The following is a 21,338-nucleotide window of genomic DNA, read 5'->3' on the forward strand; positions in this document are numbered from 1 at the left end:
GGTCATCTACTAGTGATGACCAATCACTATGTGAAATATGAAGACTTTGTGATACATACTTTTCAAGATAATCAGCAGAAACCATTTTGACATTTAAAGCCCCTGTGACCTTGACCTTTGACCTAGTGACCCCAAAATCAATACGGGTCATCTAATAGTTATGACCAATCACTGTGTGAAATATGAAGACTTTGTGATACATACTTTTCAAGATAATCAGAGGAAACCATTTTGACATTTAAGGTCCCTGTGACCTTGACCTTTGACCTAGTGACCCCAAAATCAATAGAGGTCATCTACTAGTGATGACCAAGCACTATGTGAAATTTGAAGACTTTGAGATACATACTTTCAAGATAATCAGCGGAAACCATTTTGACATTTAAAGCCCTTGTGACCTTGACTTTTGACCTAGTGATCCCAAAATCAATAGGGGTTATCTACTAGTGATGACCAATCACTATGTGAAATATGAAGACTTTGAGATACATACTTTTCAAGATAATCAGCGGAAACCATTTTGACATTTAAAGCCCCTGTGACCTTGACCTTTGACCTAGTGACCCCAAAATCAATAGGGGTCATCTAATAGTTATGACCAATCACTGTGTGAAATATGAAGACTTTGTGATACATACTTTCCAAGATAATCAGAGGAAACCATTTTGACATTTAAGGTCCCTGTGACCTTGACCTTTGACCTAGTGATCCCAAAATCAATAGGGGTCATCTGCTGGTGATGACCAATCACTATGTGAAATATGAAGACTTTGAGATACATACTTTTCAAGATAATCAGCGGAAACCATTTTGACATTTAAGGCCCCTGTGACCTTGACCTTTGACCTAGTGACCCCAAAATCAATAGGGGTCATCTACTAGTGATGACCAATCACTATCTGAAATATGAAGACTTTGTGATAAATACTTTTCAAGATAATCAGCGGAAACCATGTGGTCTACCGACGGACAGACCGACAGACCGACGGACCGACAGACAGACAGACCGACATTAGCAAAACAATATACCCCCTCTTCTTCGAAGGGGGGCATAATAAAAATAGTATTTTTTAAGGAAAATTCTAAGTTCAAGGGGAGATAAATCTGAAAATATTGGTGCTAGAGTTATGGACCTTGTCACATAAGATGTGGTTGATGATAAGGAACATAAATTTGAAGTTTGAAGTTGATACTTTAAGAAATGACAAAGTTATAGTGAAAAATATTTTACTGCACCAAAACTTTAATCTGAAATCTGGACGTGGACGCCGACGCCGGGGCGAGTAGGACAGCTCTCCATATACTTCGTATAGTCGAGCTAAAAATTAACAAAGGGCAATAACTCAAAAATTAAGCAGTGCAGAGTACCGATTCTTGTGCACTGCACTTCTTCTTAATTAGATCTATCATCCTACATGTATAAATTTTCAAGTCCATAGCTTTTATACATTAGGAGAAATGGCCCGGACAAAAATAACCGGTTCTTGTGCACTGCACTTCGGGTCATTATAAGAAGCATGCATACCAAGTTTGAAGTCAATCAGACTTATAATGACTGACTTATGCTCCGGACAAGCTTAAGGGGACGCGGACGCCAACAACGACGCGGACGCCCACAACGCCGACAAAAGTAACCCCTATATGTCGCCTTTTCAAGGCGACACAAAAAGTAAATTTTTAAAGATTTTAAAGAAGAATTTTTATATCTTAAGTGATTGCTCATATGTACCAGAATAAAATGAAGGCATTTTCTTCCTTATCAGCTTCCTGGCCAGAACACAGAACTCTATCATCAGCGTTGATGTCAATACATGTAAACATATTCTCTGTTTCAGTAGATCCTATACAACACAATATATATCAACAATATATCATATAATTTAGAGGACTGATACATGTTGCATTTACCGTAATGTCAAATACATTTTTTAAGTTTTGTTTGATACACATACATGTAGTTTCTCTTAAAATTTTAGGTCCACTGTCAAGAAAAGACACCTCATTATTGATGAGTTTAATTGATATAAGTTTACTGATGTTTTTCTGGTTTTTATTTTGATTTAACACATTTTTTGTCATATTTCAGTGGTTGAACCAACTTAACAGCTTTCCTGTGTAATTATTCTGTAATAACCAATTTCTCTGCAAGTGACCGACCACTAAGTTTCATTGATATATATCATTTCAAACCCTCGTTATTGACTGGATACCAAATTTCCTGTTTTTAGTAACAGCAACCTTGACCCTACATGGCCCAAAAGCAATCCTAAGTGAGGTCTTCACATAAGCTTGCAACACACCAAATTTCATTGAAATATTCTATTCCTAACTAGTTATTGAAAGGAAACTGTTTTTCTACTTTTAGTAACAGTGACCTTGACCCTAGGTGGCCCAAAAGCAATCCCAGGCAAAGTCTTCACATAAACTTTCCATACAGCAAGTTTGATTACGATAAGTCAATCTAACTTTAGTTATTGACAGGAATAATAATATCTGTCATATGTTGCGGTTCGGACCGGAATATCTGTCCCAAGGGGACCCGCCCATGGGCGGGTTCCCGAGGGACGGATATTCCGAGCCGAACAGCAATCATATGTCAGATATTTTCTCTTGCATATTCTGCCATATTATTTCATATTTAAAATGGTTTACCTCAATATGATATATGTTCATGGAAATTAAAGTCATTTCCTCCATAACTATTTTCTTACAATAGCGTATGAACTTACAACTTAAATAACAACGGCGAAAGGACGTCATCCTAAGCACATATTTCCCTTCTTAAACGACGTCATTTTAACGCGGTTCATTCATAAAGTGAGCTAAATTGACGTTGTTTGGCACGCGACTCATCTGGCACCCCCCATGCCAGATGAAATTTCCGGCATGGGTAAAACTCACGGAAACGCCAGTCTGCTATGCGCTATGCAAGAAAGCATCTTCTTAGATCCCCCCCCCCCCCTGTCTATTGCATGCCATCATAGACCAATCTAATAACCAGGATCAAAATTGCAAACCTGATCAAAAAGGGGCAAAACATAGGAAAATACATTTGTTTATTTAAATTAATAATGGAGATGATGGTCTTAGGAAAGTTTTCAAAGTTTCAAGCAAATACCACAATGGGTCTAATGAAAAAGTGGGATAGTACTTATCACTTAATCTAGGTGTAATGCCATGGATTCATATGCTAGCATCAGAGTGAGTAGAATAAATTTTCTCTTCATTGTTGAGCTAAAACTTTATAATGCATGACATAGAATGTGATGATACATAAAACAGTGACCTACCTCTGAATTTCTGAACTTCTTTTGATAATTTAGTTCTTGTATCCCAACATCTGAAATTGTTATTGAAATATTACCTTCTAGTTGACAGAAATTATTCAATCTACACAAATATTTCAAAAGTAAATATGTGTTAGCGTAAAAATAATATTTGACCATTATGTTCACAAAATAAAATAAGTAAGTAAAATAAATAAAATCACATGACTTGTTTTTTCCTTGTCAATAGAAATCACCTGTTCACCAACTATATACCCTTGGATGAGCAAAAATGTCACTTTAATTACGAGATATACCTGATAGTTTTATCTTTAGATGATGAATAAAGTAGGTGAGGCTCTGTCTTTCCCCAGCTTATCCCACTTATAGTATCTGAATGACCTAAATGTATATAAAAAACAAAACATTCATATATACACATATATATAATATATATAAAAAACATCAACCCTTAACCTGTTGGAACCAAAATTGATTAGCCTTTGCCACCAGTATAGAGCCAGGCCATCTTGCACATCCATACAATCTGACCAAGATCTATACTGTTGACGGACCAAACTCAAATTTTTCATCTTAATATCCACAAAATTTATGATAAAAAGTTACAAAAGCGACTCTGGTATAATACTTTTTTGAAAATATAAGAGCTGGTGCTCATAAGTGAAATATATTTTAATCTTACATCCAAAACTAACAATTTTTCCTCTATTATTCCATGTTTTTCAGTCATTTTTACAAATTTTTGCCGTGAAACAACTTGAACTCTCATTCATGACATCATCAAATCATGACATCACATTTTTCTCGTTAAAAAATACTTATCATGTAAAATTTCACAAATTTTCTTTCATTCTTAATATGATATGTGCAATTGTGTGATTTGGTAATCAAGCACATTTTACTGTGGCAAAGGGTACTTGTGGTGGTATATATAATTTGTTTTCATCCACATTAAAATAAAGTCCAACTACATGATATTTTACAATTTCACTGTGAAGTTATCAAAATATAATTTCACTGACTACTGAAAAGCATGTAATAAAATTGTACATTACCTTCTATCACCCCTACATTAGCAAGATTTGACCTTGAGAACAATCTTATTGTATGATTACTGCTGGTAGCTGCTATATATTCACCATTTCCTCTGTTTCATGAAATGGACAAGAATTTTCATTGACAAATCATAATGCTAAATAAAACCTTATACAAGTTTATTTGAATTTAACATTTTCTGTGAAGTTTGAAGCTCTTGACATTTCCATGTAAAAAAAATTAATTAGTTTGTAAGTTAATACAAATAATTTTATTTTGATTGTGTTGGAAGCTTATTGAAAGACTCTCAAATTTGTTCCTGGAACCAACCAATACTAAGCAATGAGTGTTAAGTTTCTTGCTCATGGAAACAACGGATTGCCCCCGACAGGGTTTGAACCCACATGGCCAGCAATACCTATAGTGGCCAGCAATACCTATAGTACTAGTCCCACGCGTTAAGGTTATCCATTTGGCCATGCAGCCACTAAACACATTAACTGATGGCAAAAGAAATTGACCAACATGCACATTTCATAAGAATACCGTATAACTGGTTATTTCTGCGGATAGCTAATTTCTGTGATATTTTGCGGGTTCCTTCGGACGGCAAAAATTAAATTCACAAATATTTCTTAGTTTTAAATGTAATTTATTGCATTTGTCACCTCAATTTACCTGTTAAAGATATACTATGCTCAAATTTGATTAAAAAAAATATTGATAATTGCTACACAGTCATTTTGAAAACATAAGATAAACATGTTTTGACTTCACACAAAGTAGATATGTCATTTTAAATACGCTACACACTGTATGTGGTAACATTATGAATCTGTAGTGTCGTTAATAAAAAAACTGGCAGTTTTTTGTAAGAAAAGACCATCTTTACCTATCCTGTAATAGGGAACATTGCTTCCAACCTAAAGTTTATTCATTTTTTATTTGTTTTAGACACATTCCATAAGAATTTCATAGATTTCAATAAATTTCTTTGAATAAAATATTTTACTCAAGGATGAGCATAGTATATCTTTAAATTATTCAATACATACACCCCGCTGGTAGCCTCTGGCTCTAGTGAAAATCAATAAAGAATTGTGAGATGTTTATCACACGTTCTCAGTGTACATGTAGTCAATTTAACACAAAGGATTTTACATGTAGTTTATCGTGTAATAAGTTTAGCAAGTTTGTGTTTGTAGGCTGTATACATGCTAAGTTGATTATCATTTTCGGTATTCTACTTTTAACTTCTATTTTTAAATGTGCTATATGGATTTATTTTATCATATGCTTAGTGCTCGCCAATTTTTTTAAGCCAATCAGCGACGAGGATTTTTCAAATTTTCAGGTTTCAAATCTTAATAGAACAGATTTTATATAAACTGGATGTTTTATATTATAAAACGCAAGTGGGCGGAGCACTAAGCCGGTTAGAGTGCATATTGGATGTTCTTCGTAAATAAGAAAGCTACAGTCGCTTCGCAAGCCCTGCTCCTTTTTAGCTTTCTTATTTACGAAGAACACCCAATATGCACTCTAACCTATACATAAAAGAGCAGAAATTAAATTTTACATACGTTTTTGATGAAAAACGCAGAAATTTCATTCGTAAAAATTAGTATACCCATTTTCAGTCATAAAACGCAAAAAATTTGCACCCGCAGAAATAACCAGTTATACGGTATATATTTCAACATTTCAGTAGAATTTAATTCTTTCTAAAATGTACACAGAAAACTGAAATTTAAGTTTCTAGTTATATATCAATTGGCCTTTGACCTAATGACCTCAAAATCAATAAGGGTCATTTATTGATTGATCCAAGATCGTCATAAGTATCATAAATATTGTAAGCTCCTTCAATACTTAATTAATTCATATACCTTTGTGCAGCAACATCTAAGACATAATCTTCTTCAACATTGTCTAAAGATACAGCAGATTTCTCTACCAGGCTTAAATTTTCAAACATTGATTCTGTTGTCATGTTCAGTGACTGAAATATTAATACATTAAATACAATTTATACATACATATAAAAGGTTTAAAGTGAATTGGTCTACACTCTACAATAGGCACATTTTCCATAAGTATTTCAAATATTGATAAAAATTATATAGATATGTATCATTTGGATATTCTTATGTTGATAAAGTTTTTAGTGATATAATATTAACATTTTTATGATGAATACCAATATTTGTTGAAGAGCAATTTATTATCTGCTATATAGATACAGTAGAACTTCTGTAAGTCAGAATTGAAGGGACTTGTGTAAAAACTTCAACACATCAGGACTTCGACTCATGAAATGGTCTCCCTGCTTTTGGCTTGCCAGGCTACTGACTGGATGTGTATAGTTTATAAAAAGGAACATCATTCAAAAAAATTCACATACATGTAAAAAAATTTCATTGGCATTTTTGCAACAATCTTATTTTAAACTGATAAATCCCAAAAGGTGCATAGTAAAGGTAAATTTGGCCTTTAGGATTTTCATTATTTTCTCTTGGCTAGATCCACATGAAAAATGTAAGAAATCTGGATCAAATGTTTTTTTATTTTTATTTTTTGTTGCTTTTTTAATTGTCAGAATTCAAAAATAAGACTTAAACTACATTATGAGAATTTGGATAAAAGTCCTTGCAAGTTCAATTGTGTAATGCAGCATGCTTCGGATTCAATTGTTAATACGAGGAAGTCAAAGGCCGGGACTGCTATAAACTACACATGTATATTTAAAAGAAAATCAAATAAAAAACAAAGAATATAAAGAATTCTATACATATCAATGAAATTTTCAGTGTTAGTTCTAGTCAGGCGCCAACAATTTCAATGTAACTCAATAACAATAGGCAGGGTATTCCAATAATGAACAATTGCAGCTTTTTGGATTAATAATACTCGTTGAGTATTCAGATTGACAATGGAACCAGTGATAAAATACCGAATGTCACCTTTGAAACGAAAAAATGAACTATTTTTTAACCAACTTCCCTGTTCATAGGCTTTGGCTTATTTCACATTATATACATGAAGTTTTTAAAATGTATTTAAAAAAAAAACATTGTGAAGTGAACAAAGGCATTATGCTTTTGTAAAATATTGGAAGCCTCAGAAAAAATATACATAAATGCAGACTTCTTAATTCGGCATTAAAGGTTTTCCCCATTTGATTGATTGCTTTTTTTTTTTTTTTTTTTTTTTTGTCAAACTGTTTTTGTCACCGGGCAAAAATTATCTTGATGTCTCTTTTACAAGTCCAATTAGTTTTACTAACCTAAATTTAGCAAATAAAGATTTATAGAACAGGATCTATCTTTGTGATAATTATGTCAAGTGTGAAATAAATGACATTGGAAACAGCCAAAAACCAATATGATGGCCTGTCTGAGAAATATACATATCGCGAAAATACATTGCTTTACGAATAATAAGCTTTTTCAATAAATCTTGTAATATTTATTTTCACTTAAATCAAGGGAATTAAATTATAGTACATCTGAATATCATTAAAATGGACTGTTACCTGTTCCAATTTCAGTAGTTTGCAAATTTTACTTTCAACACATTGCCGGATAAACTACATGAGATGCAAATGACTTTAACACCGATTAAAAAACAAGCGTCTATTCACTCTTAAATAAACAAACGCTTATTCGCCGAAGAAGTGATCAATCAGCAGCTGATCGATCTGTCAAAATCATGGGAGGTGCAGAAAGTAAAAAGAAAGAAGCTGAAATTTTACAACTTTTCAGTGTGGAAGAAAGGCAGAATATTCATAAATTATTTCAACACATTTCTCCAAATCAGTCAATCACAGAACCATTTCTAAAGGTATGAAAAATTAAAAAGATAAACACTGTTAAACTACTGTTAAATTATGACTGGGACATATAAATTTAAACGGGAAAAGCAACTACCTACCAAATAAGCTGTCTTATGTTGGTGTCCAGTGGCCAGCTGCTCCGTTTTAACCCATATATTTATGTTGTCAATATGAAAAGTTACATTTTGGATTTTCACGAAATCATGTAAGGAATATTGTAATACTAAAGGACTGTTAAAATCTTATACCTGTTGCCTGATATATTGTTATTTACTTTAGATTGTTAACTACCAACAAAATGACACTACTTTGAACAAAAAAATACCTTTTTACAAGTATCAACTAAACAAAAATGGGAGTGAGTGCGCCTGATTAGATGAGATTTTGTTTGATAGGGTTTTACGTCACACCTACACAGTATAGGTCATTTGGCGACGCTCCAGCTTTACTGGTGGAGGAAAACCTCAGGTTTCCTTCTGTGAATTATTTCAGGCACGAAAGGGCACCTGAGTAGAACCACTGACGTTCCGTAAACTAGCTGGATAGCTTCTTAACATGAAAGAATCAAAAGTCCCTGTCGGGATTCGAACCCACAGCAGTGAGGGGCAAGTGGTTTGAAGTCAACGACCTTAACCACAAGGCCACGGACGCCCCTATTTTGGATGAGATAAGGCCGCGATAATAATCAGTTTCTTTTCCCATTGTATTATGTTCCAGAATATATAAATATGAAAAAATGTTAATATCATACAAGTACCCAAAACTACTGTGTGATGATTAAATTGCCAGCTTATTAGTTGGAGAGTTATCCCCCAATGGCAAAGCCTACATGTATGAACAGTAAAGTCAGTTAAAAAAAAAAAAATTGTTCATTTTTCAGTTCTAAAGGTGTCATTTAGTGTTTCATGCACCACTTCCATTTTCACTTGGAACACTCGATGATTATTGTTTGATTTGTTAATCCAAAAAGTTGCGATTGTTCTGTTATCGAAATACCCCGCCTATTATCATTGAGTTACATTGAAAATGGAGTTGCCCAATTAGAACTGACACTGAAAATTTCATTGATAGGTATAGAATTCTATATATTCTTTAATTGTTTCTTATTATGTCACTTCTACTTAATGTTAATTAGTATGACATTTGTCTGTTTTCAGAAACATATAGAAAAGTTCATAAATCTCGACTTAGATGTGTTCCATGCTGTCTGCCATTGTGGTATAAATAAAGGACAAATTCAAGACAAGCATGTTACAGAAGTACAGTTTGCCGGGTTCCTTGCTCAATGTCTGAAGGGTACATACTCTGAAAAAGCAGATGTTTTCTGCCTGTTGAGTGGGCGGGATGATGGCTTTGTTCCAGTGAGGAAATTATATCAGGTAATGTACAAGCAATGTTTTTCACTGTAGGTGTGAACTAAAGGGTAAAGGTGCCATATAATTATGTGCTTTTTTTTGGACCAAAAAAAACATTAAATAAGAAAAGAAGAAGTTATTGGTTACATTATATGGAGGTCTAATTTTTATTTCAATTATTCTCTAGATAATATTGGCAGCTGTGTTACGTTTGATCAATATTTTAAGGCATTAACATACAGGCCAAATGGCACATCAAGGGAAACAAAACTTTGGTTGCAAATTGTTAGAAATAATAGTTTTAATCAAGTCTTAATGAAACTCTCAGATTATTTGCCATCATAATTACAATACCTACTTCTTGTTTCTTTAAGGGATAACTTTACGGTTAAGGATATATTTCCTTTTCTTATTTGATCATTTTACCAATCAGTTTGATATACACATGTACACATGTGTAATAGTAAAAAAATTGTTTAAGAAAAAATGTGATGCTAAATTCTTTTAAAAATACAGCAGTGAGACATAAATGAGAACTTTTTGTGTAAAATGAACTGTTTTTCATTTCAGACAGTGAACAATGTTATCAAAAGTTATCTCCACATTAGTAAGAGTGACACACCTTGTAAAACATGGAAATATCAAGTATCATCGGAAGATGTTTCTAGACTTTCTATTTCATTCCTAGCTCAGAACAAATTCTGTGACATTGACAGGGGAGTAGAAGAGAATAGCCAGAATGAAATTGATGTGGGAGGAGGATACAAGAGCCAAGATGAAGTTGAAGACTGGCTCTCAAAGTGTCATATGTTCCTGAAAATGTTTGACAGAGTCTTTTATCATCTGTTTCCTGTGATATCGGTACAGTTGATGTTTTATATATATTTCTTCCACTCTTGTCAAACCCTGCTGTGACATAGACATTTGTGTGACAGCAAAGAATGTTGCAATAAATCTGTTTTATTATCCCCAGCCGATGGAATCGGGAGGGGGATATAGTTTTGGCGTTGTCCGTCCTTCCGTCCGTCTGTCCGAAGTTCGTTTCCGGAGTAGTTCTCTGCAACTACTGGCTGGAATTCATCGAAACTTTATGGGAATCATCAATATCAAGAGGAGATGCGCATATCGTCGGCTTGTTCCGGTCCAACCCTTTAACTCAGAGTTATGGCCCTTGATTAGTTATGTAGTATGCATATAGAGTAAAAATCGTTTCCGGAGTAGTTCTCTGCAACTACTGGCTGGAATTCAACGAAACTTTATGGGAATCATTAATATCAAGAGGGGATGCGCATATGGTCGGCTTGTTCCGGTCAGACACTTTAACTCAGAATTATGGCCCTTGATTAGTTATGCAATATGCATATGGAGTAAAAATTGTTTCCGCACTACTTCTCTGCAACTACTGGCTGGAATTCAACGAAACTTTATGGGAACCTTCAATACCAAGAGGAGATGCGCATATCGTCAGCTTGTTCCGGTCATTCACTTTAATTCAGAGTTATGGCCCTTGATAAGTTATGCAGTATCCATATAGAAAAATATTTGTTTCCTCGCTACTTCTCTGCTACTACTGGCTGGAATTCAATGAAACTTTATGGGATACTAAGAGGAGATGTGCATATAGTCGCCTTGTTCCAGTCAGATAGTTATAACTCAGATTTATGGCCCTTGATTAGTTATGTAGTATGCATACATCTCATTGGCATTTCCAGATTTTACTATTTAACACAAAGTTATGGCTCTGTTATTGCCCTGAATATGTATCAAGTTCGAAGAATATTACTGTTTATGCCATGATTAATATATAAATAAAGCCTTATGTCTTCAGTTGTTGCGTGAATAATAACCAGTACTCGGCGGGGGATATAAATTCAACGAATTTGCTTGTTAATAGATAAAACCAGATCTTAATGCATAGTGATACTAATTACTTTCAACAGAAATATTCCTAAATGTGTCATTTATATAGAATCATTTAAATGTCCTTTAATTATATTCAGTTCTAAACCTTTGAGTTTGGGTAAGTTAATTAGTCAGTTAAAACTTTAAAACTGAATTTGTATTGATTTACATTAAAATTTTCATATACTGAGCAGTTAAAAAGACTGTTCTAATAGTGATTTTGAAAACCTTTAAGTCCTTTGATGTCTTTAATGTTATGTTGCAAATTGTCATTTCAGAAAGACAGTGCACATAATATAATACAGTCATTCATGCCAGCAGCATCTAATGTAGATTGGAATAAAACTACCACAATATTAGAAACATTATCAATCAGTTATATAAACTACCACCTTCCCAGAGAGCATCAGTCAATATGGCGACTTCTATATAGCAACAGTCTCCATGGTGACAGCTTCGCTCAGTTGACACGCTACGTTCTTGGCAAGGGGCCAAATGTATTGTTAGTCAAAGACAAAGATGGACATGTGTTTGGAGCTTATGTTTCTGACAGTTGGGAAATTAAACCTACATTTTATGGTAAACTTTTTTGAAACTTTATGAGATTAAACATATGTAAATTTTTCATTTATTTAGAAGTTAAGGTTGTATATGTATAATTATACTTTAAACACAAGCTCAACTAAACTAATACACTGGTTAAAATCTACATATGTTTTGGAGCTTTTATGATTTATGCTTAATTCCAAAGTAAACGATTATTCCTTTTATACATTTTGAAGGATGCAATATACCTTTGTTCTAAATGATGTTTTCAAAAAGTATAAAAAACACCGTTAACCTAAAGCCAAGAGGAGAAATATGCAGGAGTATACTGGGTTTATCCATTTTAAGGGGATTATTGACAGGACTGATCAGTCCTGTTTTCTAATGTAATTAATATTAATGATTTCTTTGTCCTGTATCTAGTGAGTTGCCATTGCACCTATGGCAGAATGTTTTGTTATGATATATCAACAGGTATATGATATTTAAACCAAACTCCAGAATAACTAAATTACAGCAATTAGTCATAGACTACAGGTTTTTCTCGCTTAAAGCATTGAGCTACATGTTTTTGATCCTACCTGTTGTTTTTGCATATTTTCAAATCTTTTTGGTAATTTATGTGGACTTTAAGTGTTGACTGCAATATGTAAATTACTTTCTTTGTTCACATCACAGTATTTTACTTTTAAAGACATTTCCAAAATTATTCATGAAAATTAGCATGAATCTAGAGGCATGGTTTTTTAGGTAAAATTATCCAAGAATTGATCTAGTTTTCAAGAATTGATCAACAAAATAGATCTTTGAAATTAAAAAAATCTATAAAAAGATTTAATATACACGGTTGATGTAAAGTCAGAAATAAGTGTTTATTATTGTGCCTTACTTTGTAACATTTAGTTTTCTATGTTTTAGGTAGCTCAGAGTGTTTTCTGTTTTCTATCAAACCTAATTATGGTGTGTACACTACAACTGGTTACAATTCTAACTACATTTACTTCAACCAAGGACAAGAAACAATGCCAAATGGCTTGGTAAGAACTTGCAGTGTTTTATATACTTTATTAAGTCCACCTTCGAAGGAGAGGGACGTCATATTAATTTGCAGCATGATGTTGGTGAGTAACTTAGTATGTCCGTCCCGTCGCACATTGTTCCCGATCAAGAACTTGAAAAAGCATGGGCCCATAATCCTGTTATCGGTGTATTGGTCTTGGCCATTAGATCACCCCTATTAATTGTTGGTCAAAGTCACATTGACCTTGTGTTTCTAAACCCCTATTGATATTGGGGTCAAGGGGTCAATGATCAAGATCACATTGACCTTGTATGTCAAATTGGTTGCCGACCAATAATTCATGGACCTTTGGCCCAAAAACTTCACAGGTGCATTTGTCTTGGCCAGTACATGACCTCTTTGATTTTGGGGTGAAAGTTCAAGGTCACATTGACCGAGTATGTCAAAATGGTTTCCAACCAATAACTTGACAACCGATGGGCCGTTGGCCATCAAACTTCAAAGGTGTATTGGTTTTGGACATTAGATGACTCCTTTTAATTTTTGGGTTACAGGGTAAAAGGTCATGGTCACATTGACCTTGTATAACCAAATGGTTTCCAACCAATAACTCGCCAACCCATGGGCCCTCGTCCTCAATTGATTTTGGGGTTGCTGGGTCAAAGTTCAAGTTCTTATTGTCCTTGTATGTCCAAATGGTTTATGGCCAATAATTTGACAACCCATGGGCCCTTGGCCCTCAAACTTCAAATTGTATTGGTCTTGGCCTGTAGATGACCCCTATTGACTTTAGGGTCACAGGGTCAAAGTCATATTACAGGCTTAAATGTCAAAGTCACTTTGGCTTTTAATGCCAAAATTGTTTTTTAGTTACAATACATGCAACTCTGGACATATTGATCAGGGGGACATGCATGTTATACAAACATCTTGTTGTTTTAAGTTTTATGTGATATTTTATTATAAACCTTTAGTTTTTTTATGAAAATACAGTCATTTTCTTTAAATGAAGTACATACAACGTGAATGATTTTCCTTTTTTCCAAACTATATTGCTCCAGCAGTTAGGTCAAGCAATTTTTCCCCTGAACACTATACCTAGATGTAAGGCCATGCATATTGACTGTACTGTTGTCATAACAACAAATCACTTTCAAGGTTGATGAAAAAATAATTTCATTTCAATCCTATTTTCTATACACATTTTTTTCTCCTAAAAATATCAGCTTCAATTTTAATTATAAACTAGTATGCAGTTTTCGGATAAGATCAGCTTAAACTTAAATACACATAAGCTAATGTAAAGATGCAGTGCGAGACTCAGACTCTCATGAATTTTATATGACATGTAGTTCTCATCTGATATGAAGAAACTTTAATAGAATCATCACTTTGTTGTAAATATTTTCTATTTTAGGTGTATAGCCTAATCCTTTAAGGTGTGAAGATGAAAATTTCACTTTTTAATTTCATTGATAATTCTTAAAGTATTTTTCAAGTTTATTATGATTAAAGTATTTTTCAAGTTTCATTAATTGAACTCAACCATTTTTTTCATACTTTAAACATATTTAAATATTTATCAGGGACTTGGTGGACAACTAGATTATTTTGGACTATGGATAGATTATACATTTAACAATGGTCACAGTAAAGCAGTTCCTAAATGTACGACATATGGAAGTCCACAGCTGTCAAAAAATGCAGATTTTTCTGTAGATAGTATTGAAATATGGGCTGTAGGACCAGAGAGGAAAAAACATGACTCAGATGATGAGGTATGTTTATAAACTTGATAATTCTTGATAATTGATAATTTCGAACTTCATTAAACTTATAGTTTGTTTTGAGATATAATATGCTTAAATTTGATATTTGAAAAAATCTGATAATTACTATACCGACTCTTTTGAAATTTAAAAGAAACATCTTTACACACACTGAGAAAATATGTTACATTTTAAACGCTACAGACTGTTACGTCATGGGTTTAACGACATAAATATATATGTGCTCTAACTACGTTTATTATCTTAACTATATTCTATGATACATGTGTTTACATATCAGTGTCCGTGATGGTAGTATATTAAGATCTAGGGAACTCTCTATTATAAAGGAGCTGTACGCACCTAGAGTATCATGTTACAGTTTACTCATCATGCTACACAGACTACAGTTATTTTTTATTTTTGGTGAACTTTTATAGTTTTCAAGGAGTAAATCATTGGCCAAATACCTTAATCATCTTTTTCTTCTGTTGCTTTTTGGTAATTAATTAGTACAGTTCTAGTGACTTAGTTTCTTGTATGGAAGTCAAAATGCTAACTTGTTTATATTTTGCTATTTTATGACATTAATTTTCGCACTTGCTTAGCACTACTTTCTTCAGGTAACAAGCATCCAATATGCTCTAAACTGTTATTGAAACGTTATAAATTTATCTTTGCCTTTTCTAAAAAAGTCAACTTTCCTTCGTTTCTGAAACATAATGTGCCTTTAATATGAAATTAGACATATAATTGTTGCTTTGTTTTTCCTGTTTGTCATTCATTCTGTACTTACTATCTGCATGGACAATCCCTTCAAGGAATTTTCAGTTGATTTGGTCAAGGTCACTTATGCTAAAAATAGATTTTTCTACTTTTGCATGACTACCTACTCTTTGGTAGGAATTTTGAAGTTGATGGATTCTATGTGATTAAAACTACAATTGACTAATTTTTAACTTTTCCTAGTACCGTATAAGTACTTATATCTGCGGGCTTAAAATTCTGCGATTTTGGTTAAAATAAGGGGTTTTAAATTTCTACGTATCTTATTTCTGCGGTGTCATCATTCTCGCATTGATGTTTTTTATTTCTGTGTTTTAATTTAGATATTTTTACAAAATTAACCGATACAAACAGACAACATTCCAAGATATGTTGATGTAACATGCACATTACTTACGGTAAACATGCAGACGACTTATAATGTGTGTTCATCGTGATCCCCATGTATCTGTATATAAAATATGATAAACAAGATCAACAAGGAAAGGCGGCGTTCAATGAACGCAATAAACAAAACGTTAATAAACAAAAATCAACAACGTGCAATGACAACAATTAATTGTAATACTGCATGTGTATAAATATGTCAAAAGTGTGAAAAATAAACAATGGTAATATCGCACGTTGACACAATATATTGTCAAATACAAAAGGGTATGTTTATTGCACCCGTCAAACTATAATAGTTTTATTTTTAAAATAAATCAAGCTTAGGATGAGCGAACATCATACAAACATGACATTTTTTTAAACAAAAAGAACAAGTAAAGTAACTTTTTTTCTAATATTTCATTCATGACGGGTACATAAAGAAAAATTATCCCCATCTACAAAAGCTGATAACGGTACATGGTAATGTAATTATACAACACAGGTAGTTGACATATTCCGACATACATGTAGACATAGCCAAAGGCTTAATTTTCTGCGGGTTTTAAATCTGCGGTGTCGCTATAAACCGCAGAAATAGCAGAAATAAAGTTCCCGCAGAAAAAAGTACTTATACGGTAGTTTGGGAATTGTTAAAGTTGTTCCAACTTGACATCATTTCAAGAGATATTTCTGTTTCTAATAACATTTGATGTCAAAATGTTTGTTTTTAATTGCCGTTAATCATTGATAACTACTAATAAAACAGGAATTATTAGGGAGAATTTCTAAAATGTATTATACTTCTTACTTTTCTATCATGAATTTAAGGAATCCCGGGTGAGCATATTGGATAAAGATAGTGGCGCTAAGGCATTACTGGAACTGGCCGGTAAAAAGCAGCATTCCGAGGGTATCCGAGACCTTGAAGAGGACGAGGCCCCCTTGACGGAGGAAATGAAAAAGAAAATGAATGTCATTCCAAAAATGATGTAGAACTTAGAATATATTAGCAATATATCAGGGATGTGGTTTATGACATACAGATATTTTCATAACCAGATAATAACTGTAATTGACTGTGAAAGAGGTGAAAAAGGATTGAACAAAATTGAAGCATGTGGTTGTATATTATTAGAACAAGCTTCATTTATACATGTATGTGATAAAACTTTGTCATTCAAATTTAGTGATAAAGAATAGGCAATCCTATATAGGATAGAATAAAATAAATGTGGAGTAAATTGATTAAAAGGACTTCTATGCGATACATAAGAATTGATCTGTGACAAGAGAATTAGCTAATGTGGAATAGGAGTTTCTTTTGAAAACAGCGAGTGATTTTTATGCAACAGGAAAAGTTATGTTTATTGTAGTTGCTTTGAATAAGTTCTAACTTTTAAAGGCTTTATTAGTTAAGCACAATTAAAACAATCTATATCAAGACTTGAGTATTTCCATGGAGTGCTTGCATATGACAATTGTGGGAGTTACTTGTAGCATTTGTTGGAAAGACATGGCATTTTTGGTTGGGCCATAGTAGTTGTCATAATACACATCTACATGTATAGACTAACTAGAGTTAGCTAAGTTTCACTGTTGTTATCAGTATGATACTAGGAATACTGCCTGAAATTTGTACACATGACGGATACATTTATTATGTTGTATAAATAACATATGACAGATATGGTGATATGTTATATTTATCACATACCCATGGTGCGTCTGTGACTCCATAAAAACGGCATTTCACAGCTGTGCTTTATTTCGATGTGACATTATTTGTGTTATATACCAACATAGCGGAAAGAGGAGCAAAATTTTAGCATTACAGTATAAGCAAGTCCATGAAAGAAAGATTCTTTTTTCCTGTTAACAAATTTTGTTTCAGGTATGTGATAAATAGAATTTATATTTGTGTAGCTTCATTACTAAATTTATTAACTTGTTGAATAAAATAATATTTTGCTCACCAGAGGCTTACATAATATAATTTTATTCAACTTGTTCAATAAATTCAGTATTGAACATATACTCATTCAGTATCCTCAATATGTTGTATACTATGTTATTATTATATAGGGTGATATAATAGTTTTAAATGAATAAGACTTCAATTTGGAACAAAACATTAAAATTTTATGACTGTGTAATTATATAAATAGTGTTGTTTGTTGCAATTATTTATAGGCAAGGTATTTGATATTCAGTCAGTTGATATGAATAAGTGAAATGGTTGTATGAACTGAATATTTTGTTGCATTTATTTATTTATTATTTTATATTACTGATTATTGAATGTGTAATTTATTGAAGTAAAAGCTCTTGTCTATGCAATGAATACCATTCATATGAAAATGGTTAGTGATAAAATTAAGGATCCATGTAATTGAATTCTAATATTTCAGGGTTGTTTTATGTCCCCCTAAAAGGATGATCTGCAGTTTTCTTTCTAAAAATCCTTCTTATATGGGAGGAGGGGAGTGGGGCTGAAGTTGTTTTTAGAAGTTCATATGCTTCTACTTGTTTATGGATTGGTATTACTACTGATTTACAGATCTAAATGTATCTGTTTTCTTTTTAATGTGTCCAGGTGTCCAAAAAGAGAATTATATAGAAGTGTCATGACAAGAGTATCTTTACTAAAACTACTTAACCTTCAAGTAGGTTTTATCAGGTCAGGATATTGTGAGGCACAGAAGCACCAAGTGTGATCCATTCTAGAAAATTCCATGAGAGCCAAATGCAAGAAATACAACATGTATATCAAAATATCCTTTTAATGGCCCTTGTATTATACATGCTTGTTTATTTATGATAATTCTTCTAAAATAATGTAGTGCCAGTAATGCCACCTCAGATCACATTTTTTGCATGTGATGCAAATATGTACAATAAAAAAACAGCAACATTGATACAGGTATATAATAAAAATTGGATTTAGTTTTTGAAATTATTTTTTGTCCAATAAGATTGCAGTCTATTTCAAATGAATCGTAACAAATTTTATTAGGTAAATCGGCAAACTGTTTTTTTTTGTTTTTGTTTTTTGTTTTTTTTCGGCAAACTGTTAATCAGTCTAGTAAATCCACAGTTTATAAAAATAATTTAAAACACTAAGCTGGTTAAAATTTATAAGTACGTATTTACAAAATTAAATTTAATTTTTTAAATTCGTATAAAAAACTTTAACCTATACTTGGTGTTAGACATCATTTCTAAGTCAATAGGATATAAATTGTAACACATTTACTTTATTAAAATGGCTTTTATTAATTAGCCTTGTAAATCAAGTGAGACATTAAATGAATTAGTGTTCATTAGTAAGCATTTTAATTGAATTTGTTGAGCGACACATCTGTTCCTAAACCAATTTAATTTGTTGATGTTTTATTATTAACACATTAACACTAATCTATACATGATTATGTTTTAAGACGTTTATACAAATAAAAAATATATATTACAGAATTATTGTTTTCTATCTAAATTCAGTACCTATACATTATATGCATGTAATTATCTGGATAGAAATTTTTTTGTTGTTGTCTTTTTACTTGGACTGAAAATATATTTCCAAGATTTGTGTACCATTTGATGTACCGTATTGTTTCCAATTAACGCTTTTCGCTCAAATCGAGCTAAGAATTGCAAAAAAAGAAAAATCAATATTCAATGTAATTCCAAATAACAGGTGTTTTTCTTTATTACTCTTTGCAAATTGCTTTTCTTTATTACTCTTTGCAAATTTTTCCATTTTAAGTGACTTTACTTGACCTTAGTAAGAATTTCAAATTTTAATATAAGGAATTCAGGCACATTATGCCTCAGAAACGAATAAATTTTTACTTCTTTAGAAAGAAAAAACACAAATTTTATAATGTATAAATAATGTTTTTAGAGCATGTTAGATGCTTATAACTTGAAGAAATATCAATAAATGTTAAATAATTTGTCATAAAAGTAGCAAAATGCAAACAATGTAGTATTTTTACCTCAATACAAAATACTATATCACTATAATGATATCCAAAAAGCAAAAGAAGCAAAGGATGCTTCAGGTAACTAACTGGCCAATGAGTAACTTTCTTGAAACCATGGAAGTACATGTACACCAAATTTAAAAAGCTTTTGAGAAATAAAAATAAAACATTTCTGAGGCATAATGTGCATGTTTAATGATTTTTACTTTGGAGTTTTAGGATTTAAGTGATCTCCAGTCCTTCACATGGTAACACATAAGGATCCTAATTGATGGCAAGGCCTGATGTTTAATCTCAAAACATTGTGTGCCATTTTGACATTCTTTGCAAGACATTATCATCATATGAAATCAAAAAATTACAAATAGATCTACATGAGTATAGTGAAAGTTATTGTTGTGTATAATTTGATAAAGGCCTTTGGCTACATAATCAAACTGAAAGGATATTTTGTCTTAGTAAGCCCGTAAAGGTAGTTTTTATCTGTCTACTGATGCATGCAAAAATATAGTATTACATCATAATTTACATGTACTACGTTCTGTCTCGGTGAAACTTAAACTATATATACAACGCCCAAAAAAAAATTAGCCGCGCCACAACAAAACCAACATAGTGTGTTTGCGACCAGCATGGATCCAGACCAGCCTGCGCATCCGCGCAATCTGATCAGGATCCATGCTGTTTGCTTACAAACCCTATTACAAGTAGAGAAAATGAAAGCGACCAGCATGGATCCTTATCAGACTACGCGGATGTTGGTTTTGTCGTGACGCGGCTCATTAATTAGTATAAAAGATATGGATCACTACACACCATTGAAGATATATTTGTAAGGTATAAAAAAGTTATTAAACTTACTGCATTAACTTGGATTGTAGGTGAAATGTAACCCTGTACGATAGGTAGGATCACAATCTAACTTGTATTTATTGGATATACATGTAGCATATTGGATTTAAGGTAAAATGTTGTGTTCATATTTCTATGTTTATATGTTCTTGTCGATGACAATAAATGAAATTATGACTATTTGAGATGTTGATTATTTTTTCCTTTGTTAAAAAAAATGTAATGATTTAAGTGAAATCTTCTTTAATATTTTGATTTTTATTTTTGGCAGAAGATCTGGAGTTGTAACCTTTAAGGGTTAGTTCTGAAATGTAAAGCATGAGAATTTACATATCTATGCAATTTCTATGTAGTAATAAGTCAACCTTGGCAAAATAAGCATCTGAAACTACATACTAAGATACACATAACATCAGATTGAGATTCTAATATGACTTGAACTAAATTACCGTGCAGTAAGGTAGCTTCAAGAAAATTGTGCTTTCAAAAGAAGCACAGTTTTACAACAAAGCATGTGCAAATCCCGAGGGTGGTGAGGAATGGTGGGGGGGAAGAGGGTCATGAGCCCCTGGGATACGGCAAGTATGTCTTCCAA

At 32.6% G+C, this 21,338-nt stretch overlaps 2 protein-coding genes across 2 annotated transcripts; one reads left to right on the forward strand and one right to left on the reverse strand.

Moving 5' to 3' along the window:
* Positions 1–1,719: 1,719 nt before the first annotated feature.
* On the reverse strand, positions 1,720–7,972 carry LOC132759147 (WD repeat-containing protein 89-like). The gene is made up of 6 exons (XM_060750871.1): positions 7,858–7,972; positions 6,212–6,324; positions 4,343–4,434; positions 3,584–3,668; positions 3,291–3,340; positions 1,720–1,841 (listed from the first exon to the last, which is right to left on the reverse strand). The coding sequence occupies exons 2-6, from the start codon at positions 6,313–6,315 to the stop codon at positions 1,720–1,722; spliced, it is 453 nt and encodes a 150-aa protein (XP_060606854.1). The 5' UTR covers positions 6,316–6,324; positions 7,858–7,972.
* On the forward strand, positions 7,957–18,933 carry LOC132759145 (MTOR-associated protein MEAK7-like). Its single transcript, XM_060750870.1, has 7 exons — positions 7,957–8,165; positions 9,315–9,536; positions 10,083–10,373; positions 11,693–11,993; positions 12,879–12,997; positions 14,568–14,759; positions 16,737–18,933. The coding sequence occupies exons 1-7, from the start codon at positions 8,034–8,036 to the stop codon at positions 16,899–16,901; spliced, it is 1,422 nt and encodes a 473-aa protein (XP_060606853.1). The 5' UTR covers positions 7,957–8,033; the 3' UTR covers positions 16,902–18,933.
* The last annotated feature ends 2,405 nt before the right edge of the window (positions 18,934–21,338 follow it).

The sequence above is a fragment of the Ruditapes philippinarum genome, unplaced genomic scaffold, assembly GCF_026571515.1.
Source record: "Ruditapes philippinarum isolate M1 unplaced genomic scaffold, ASM2657151v2 ctg11782_1_1_1_1, whole genome shotgun sequence".
Lineage (NCBI taxonomy): Eukaryota > Metazoa > Mollusca > Bivalvia > Venerida > Veneridae > Ruditapes > Ruditapes philippinarum.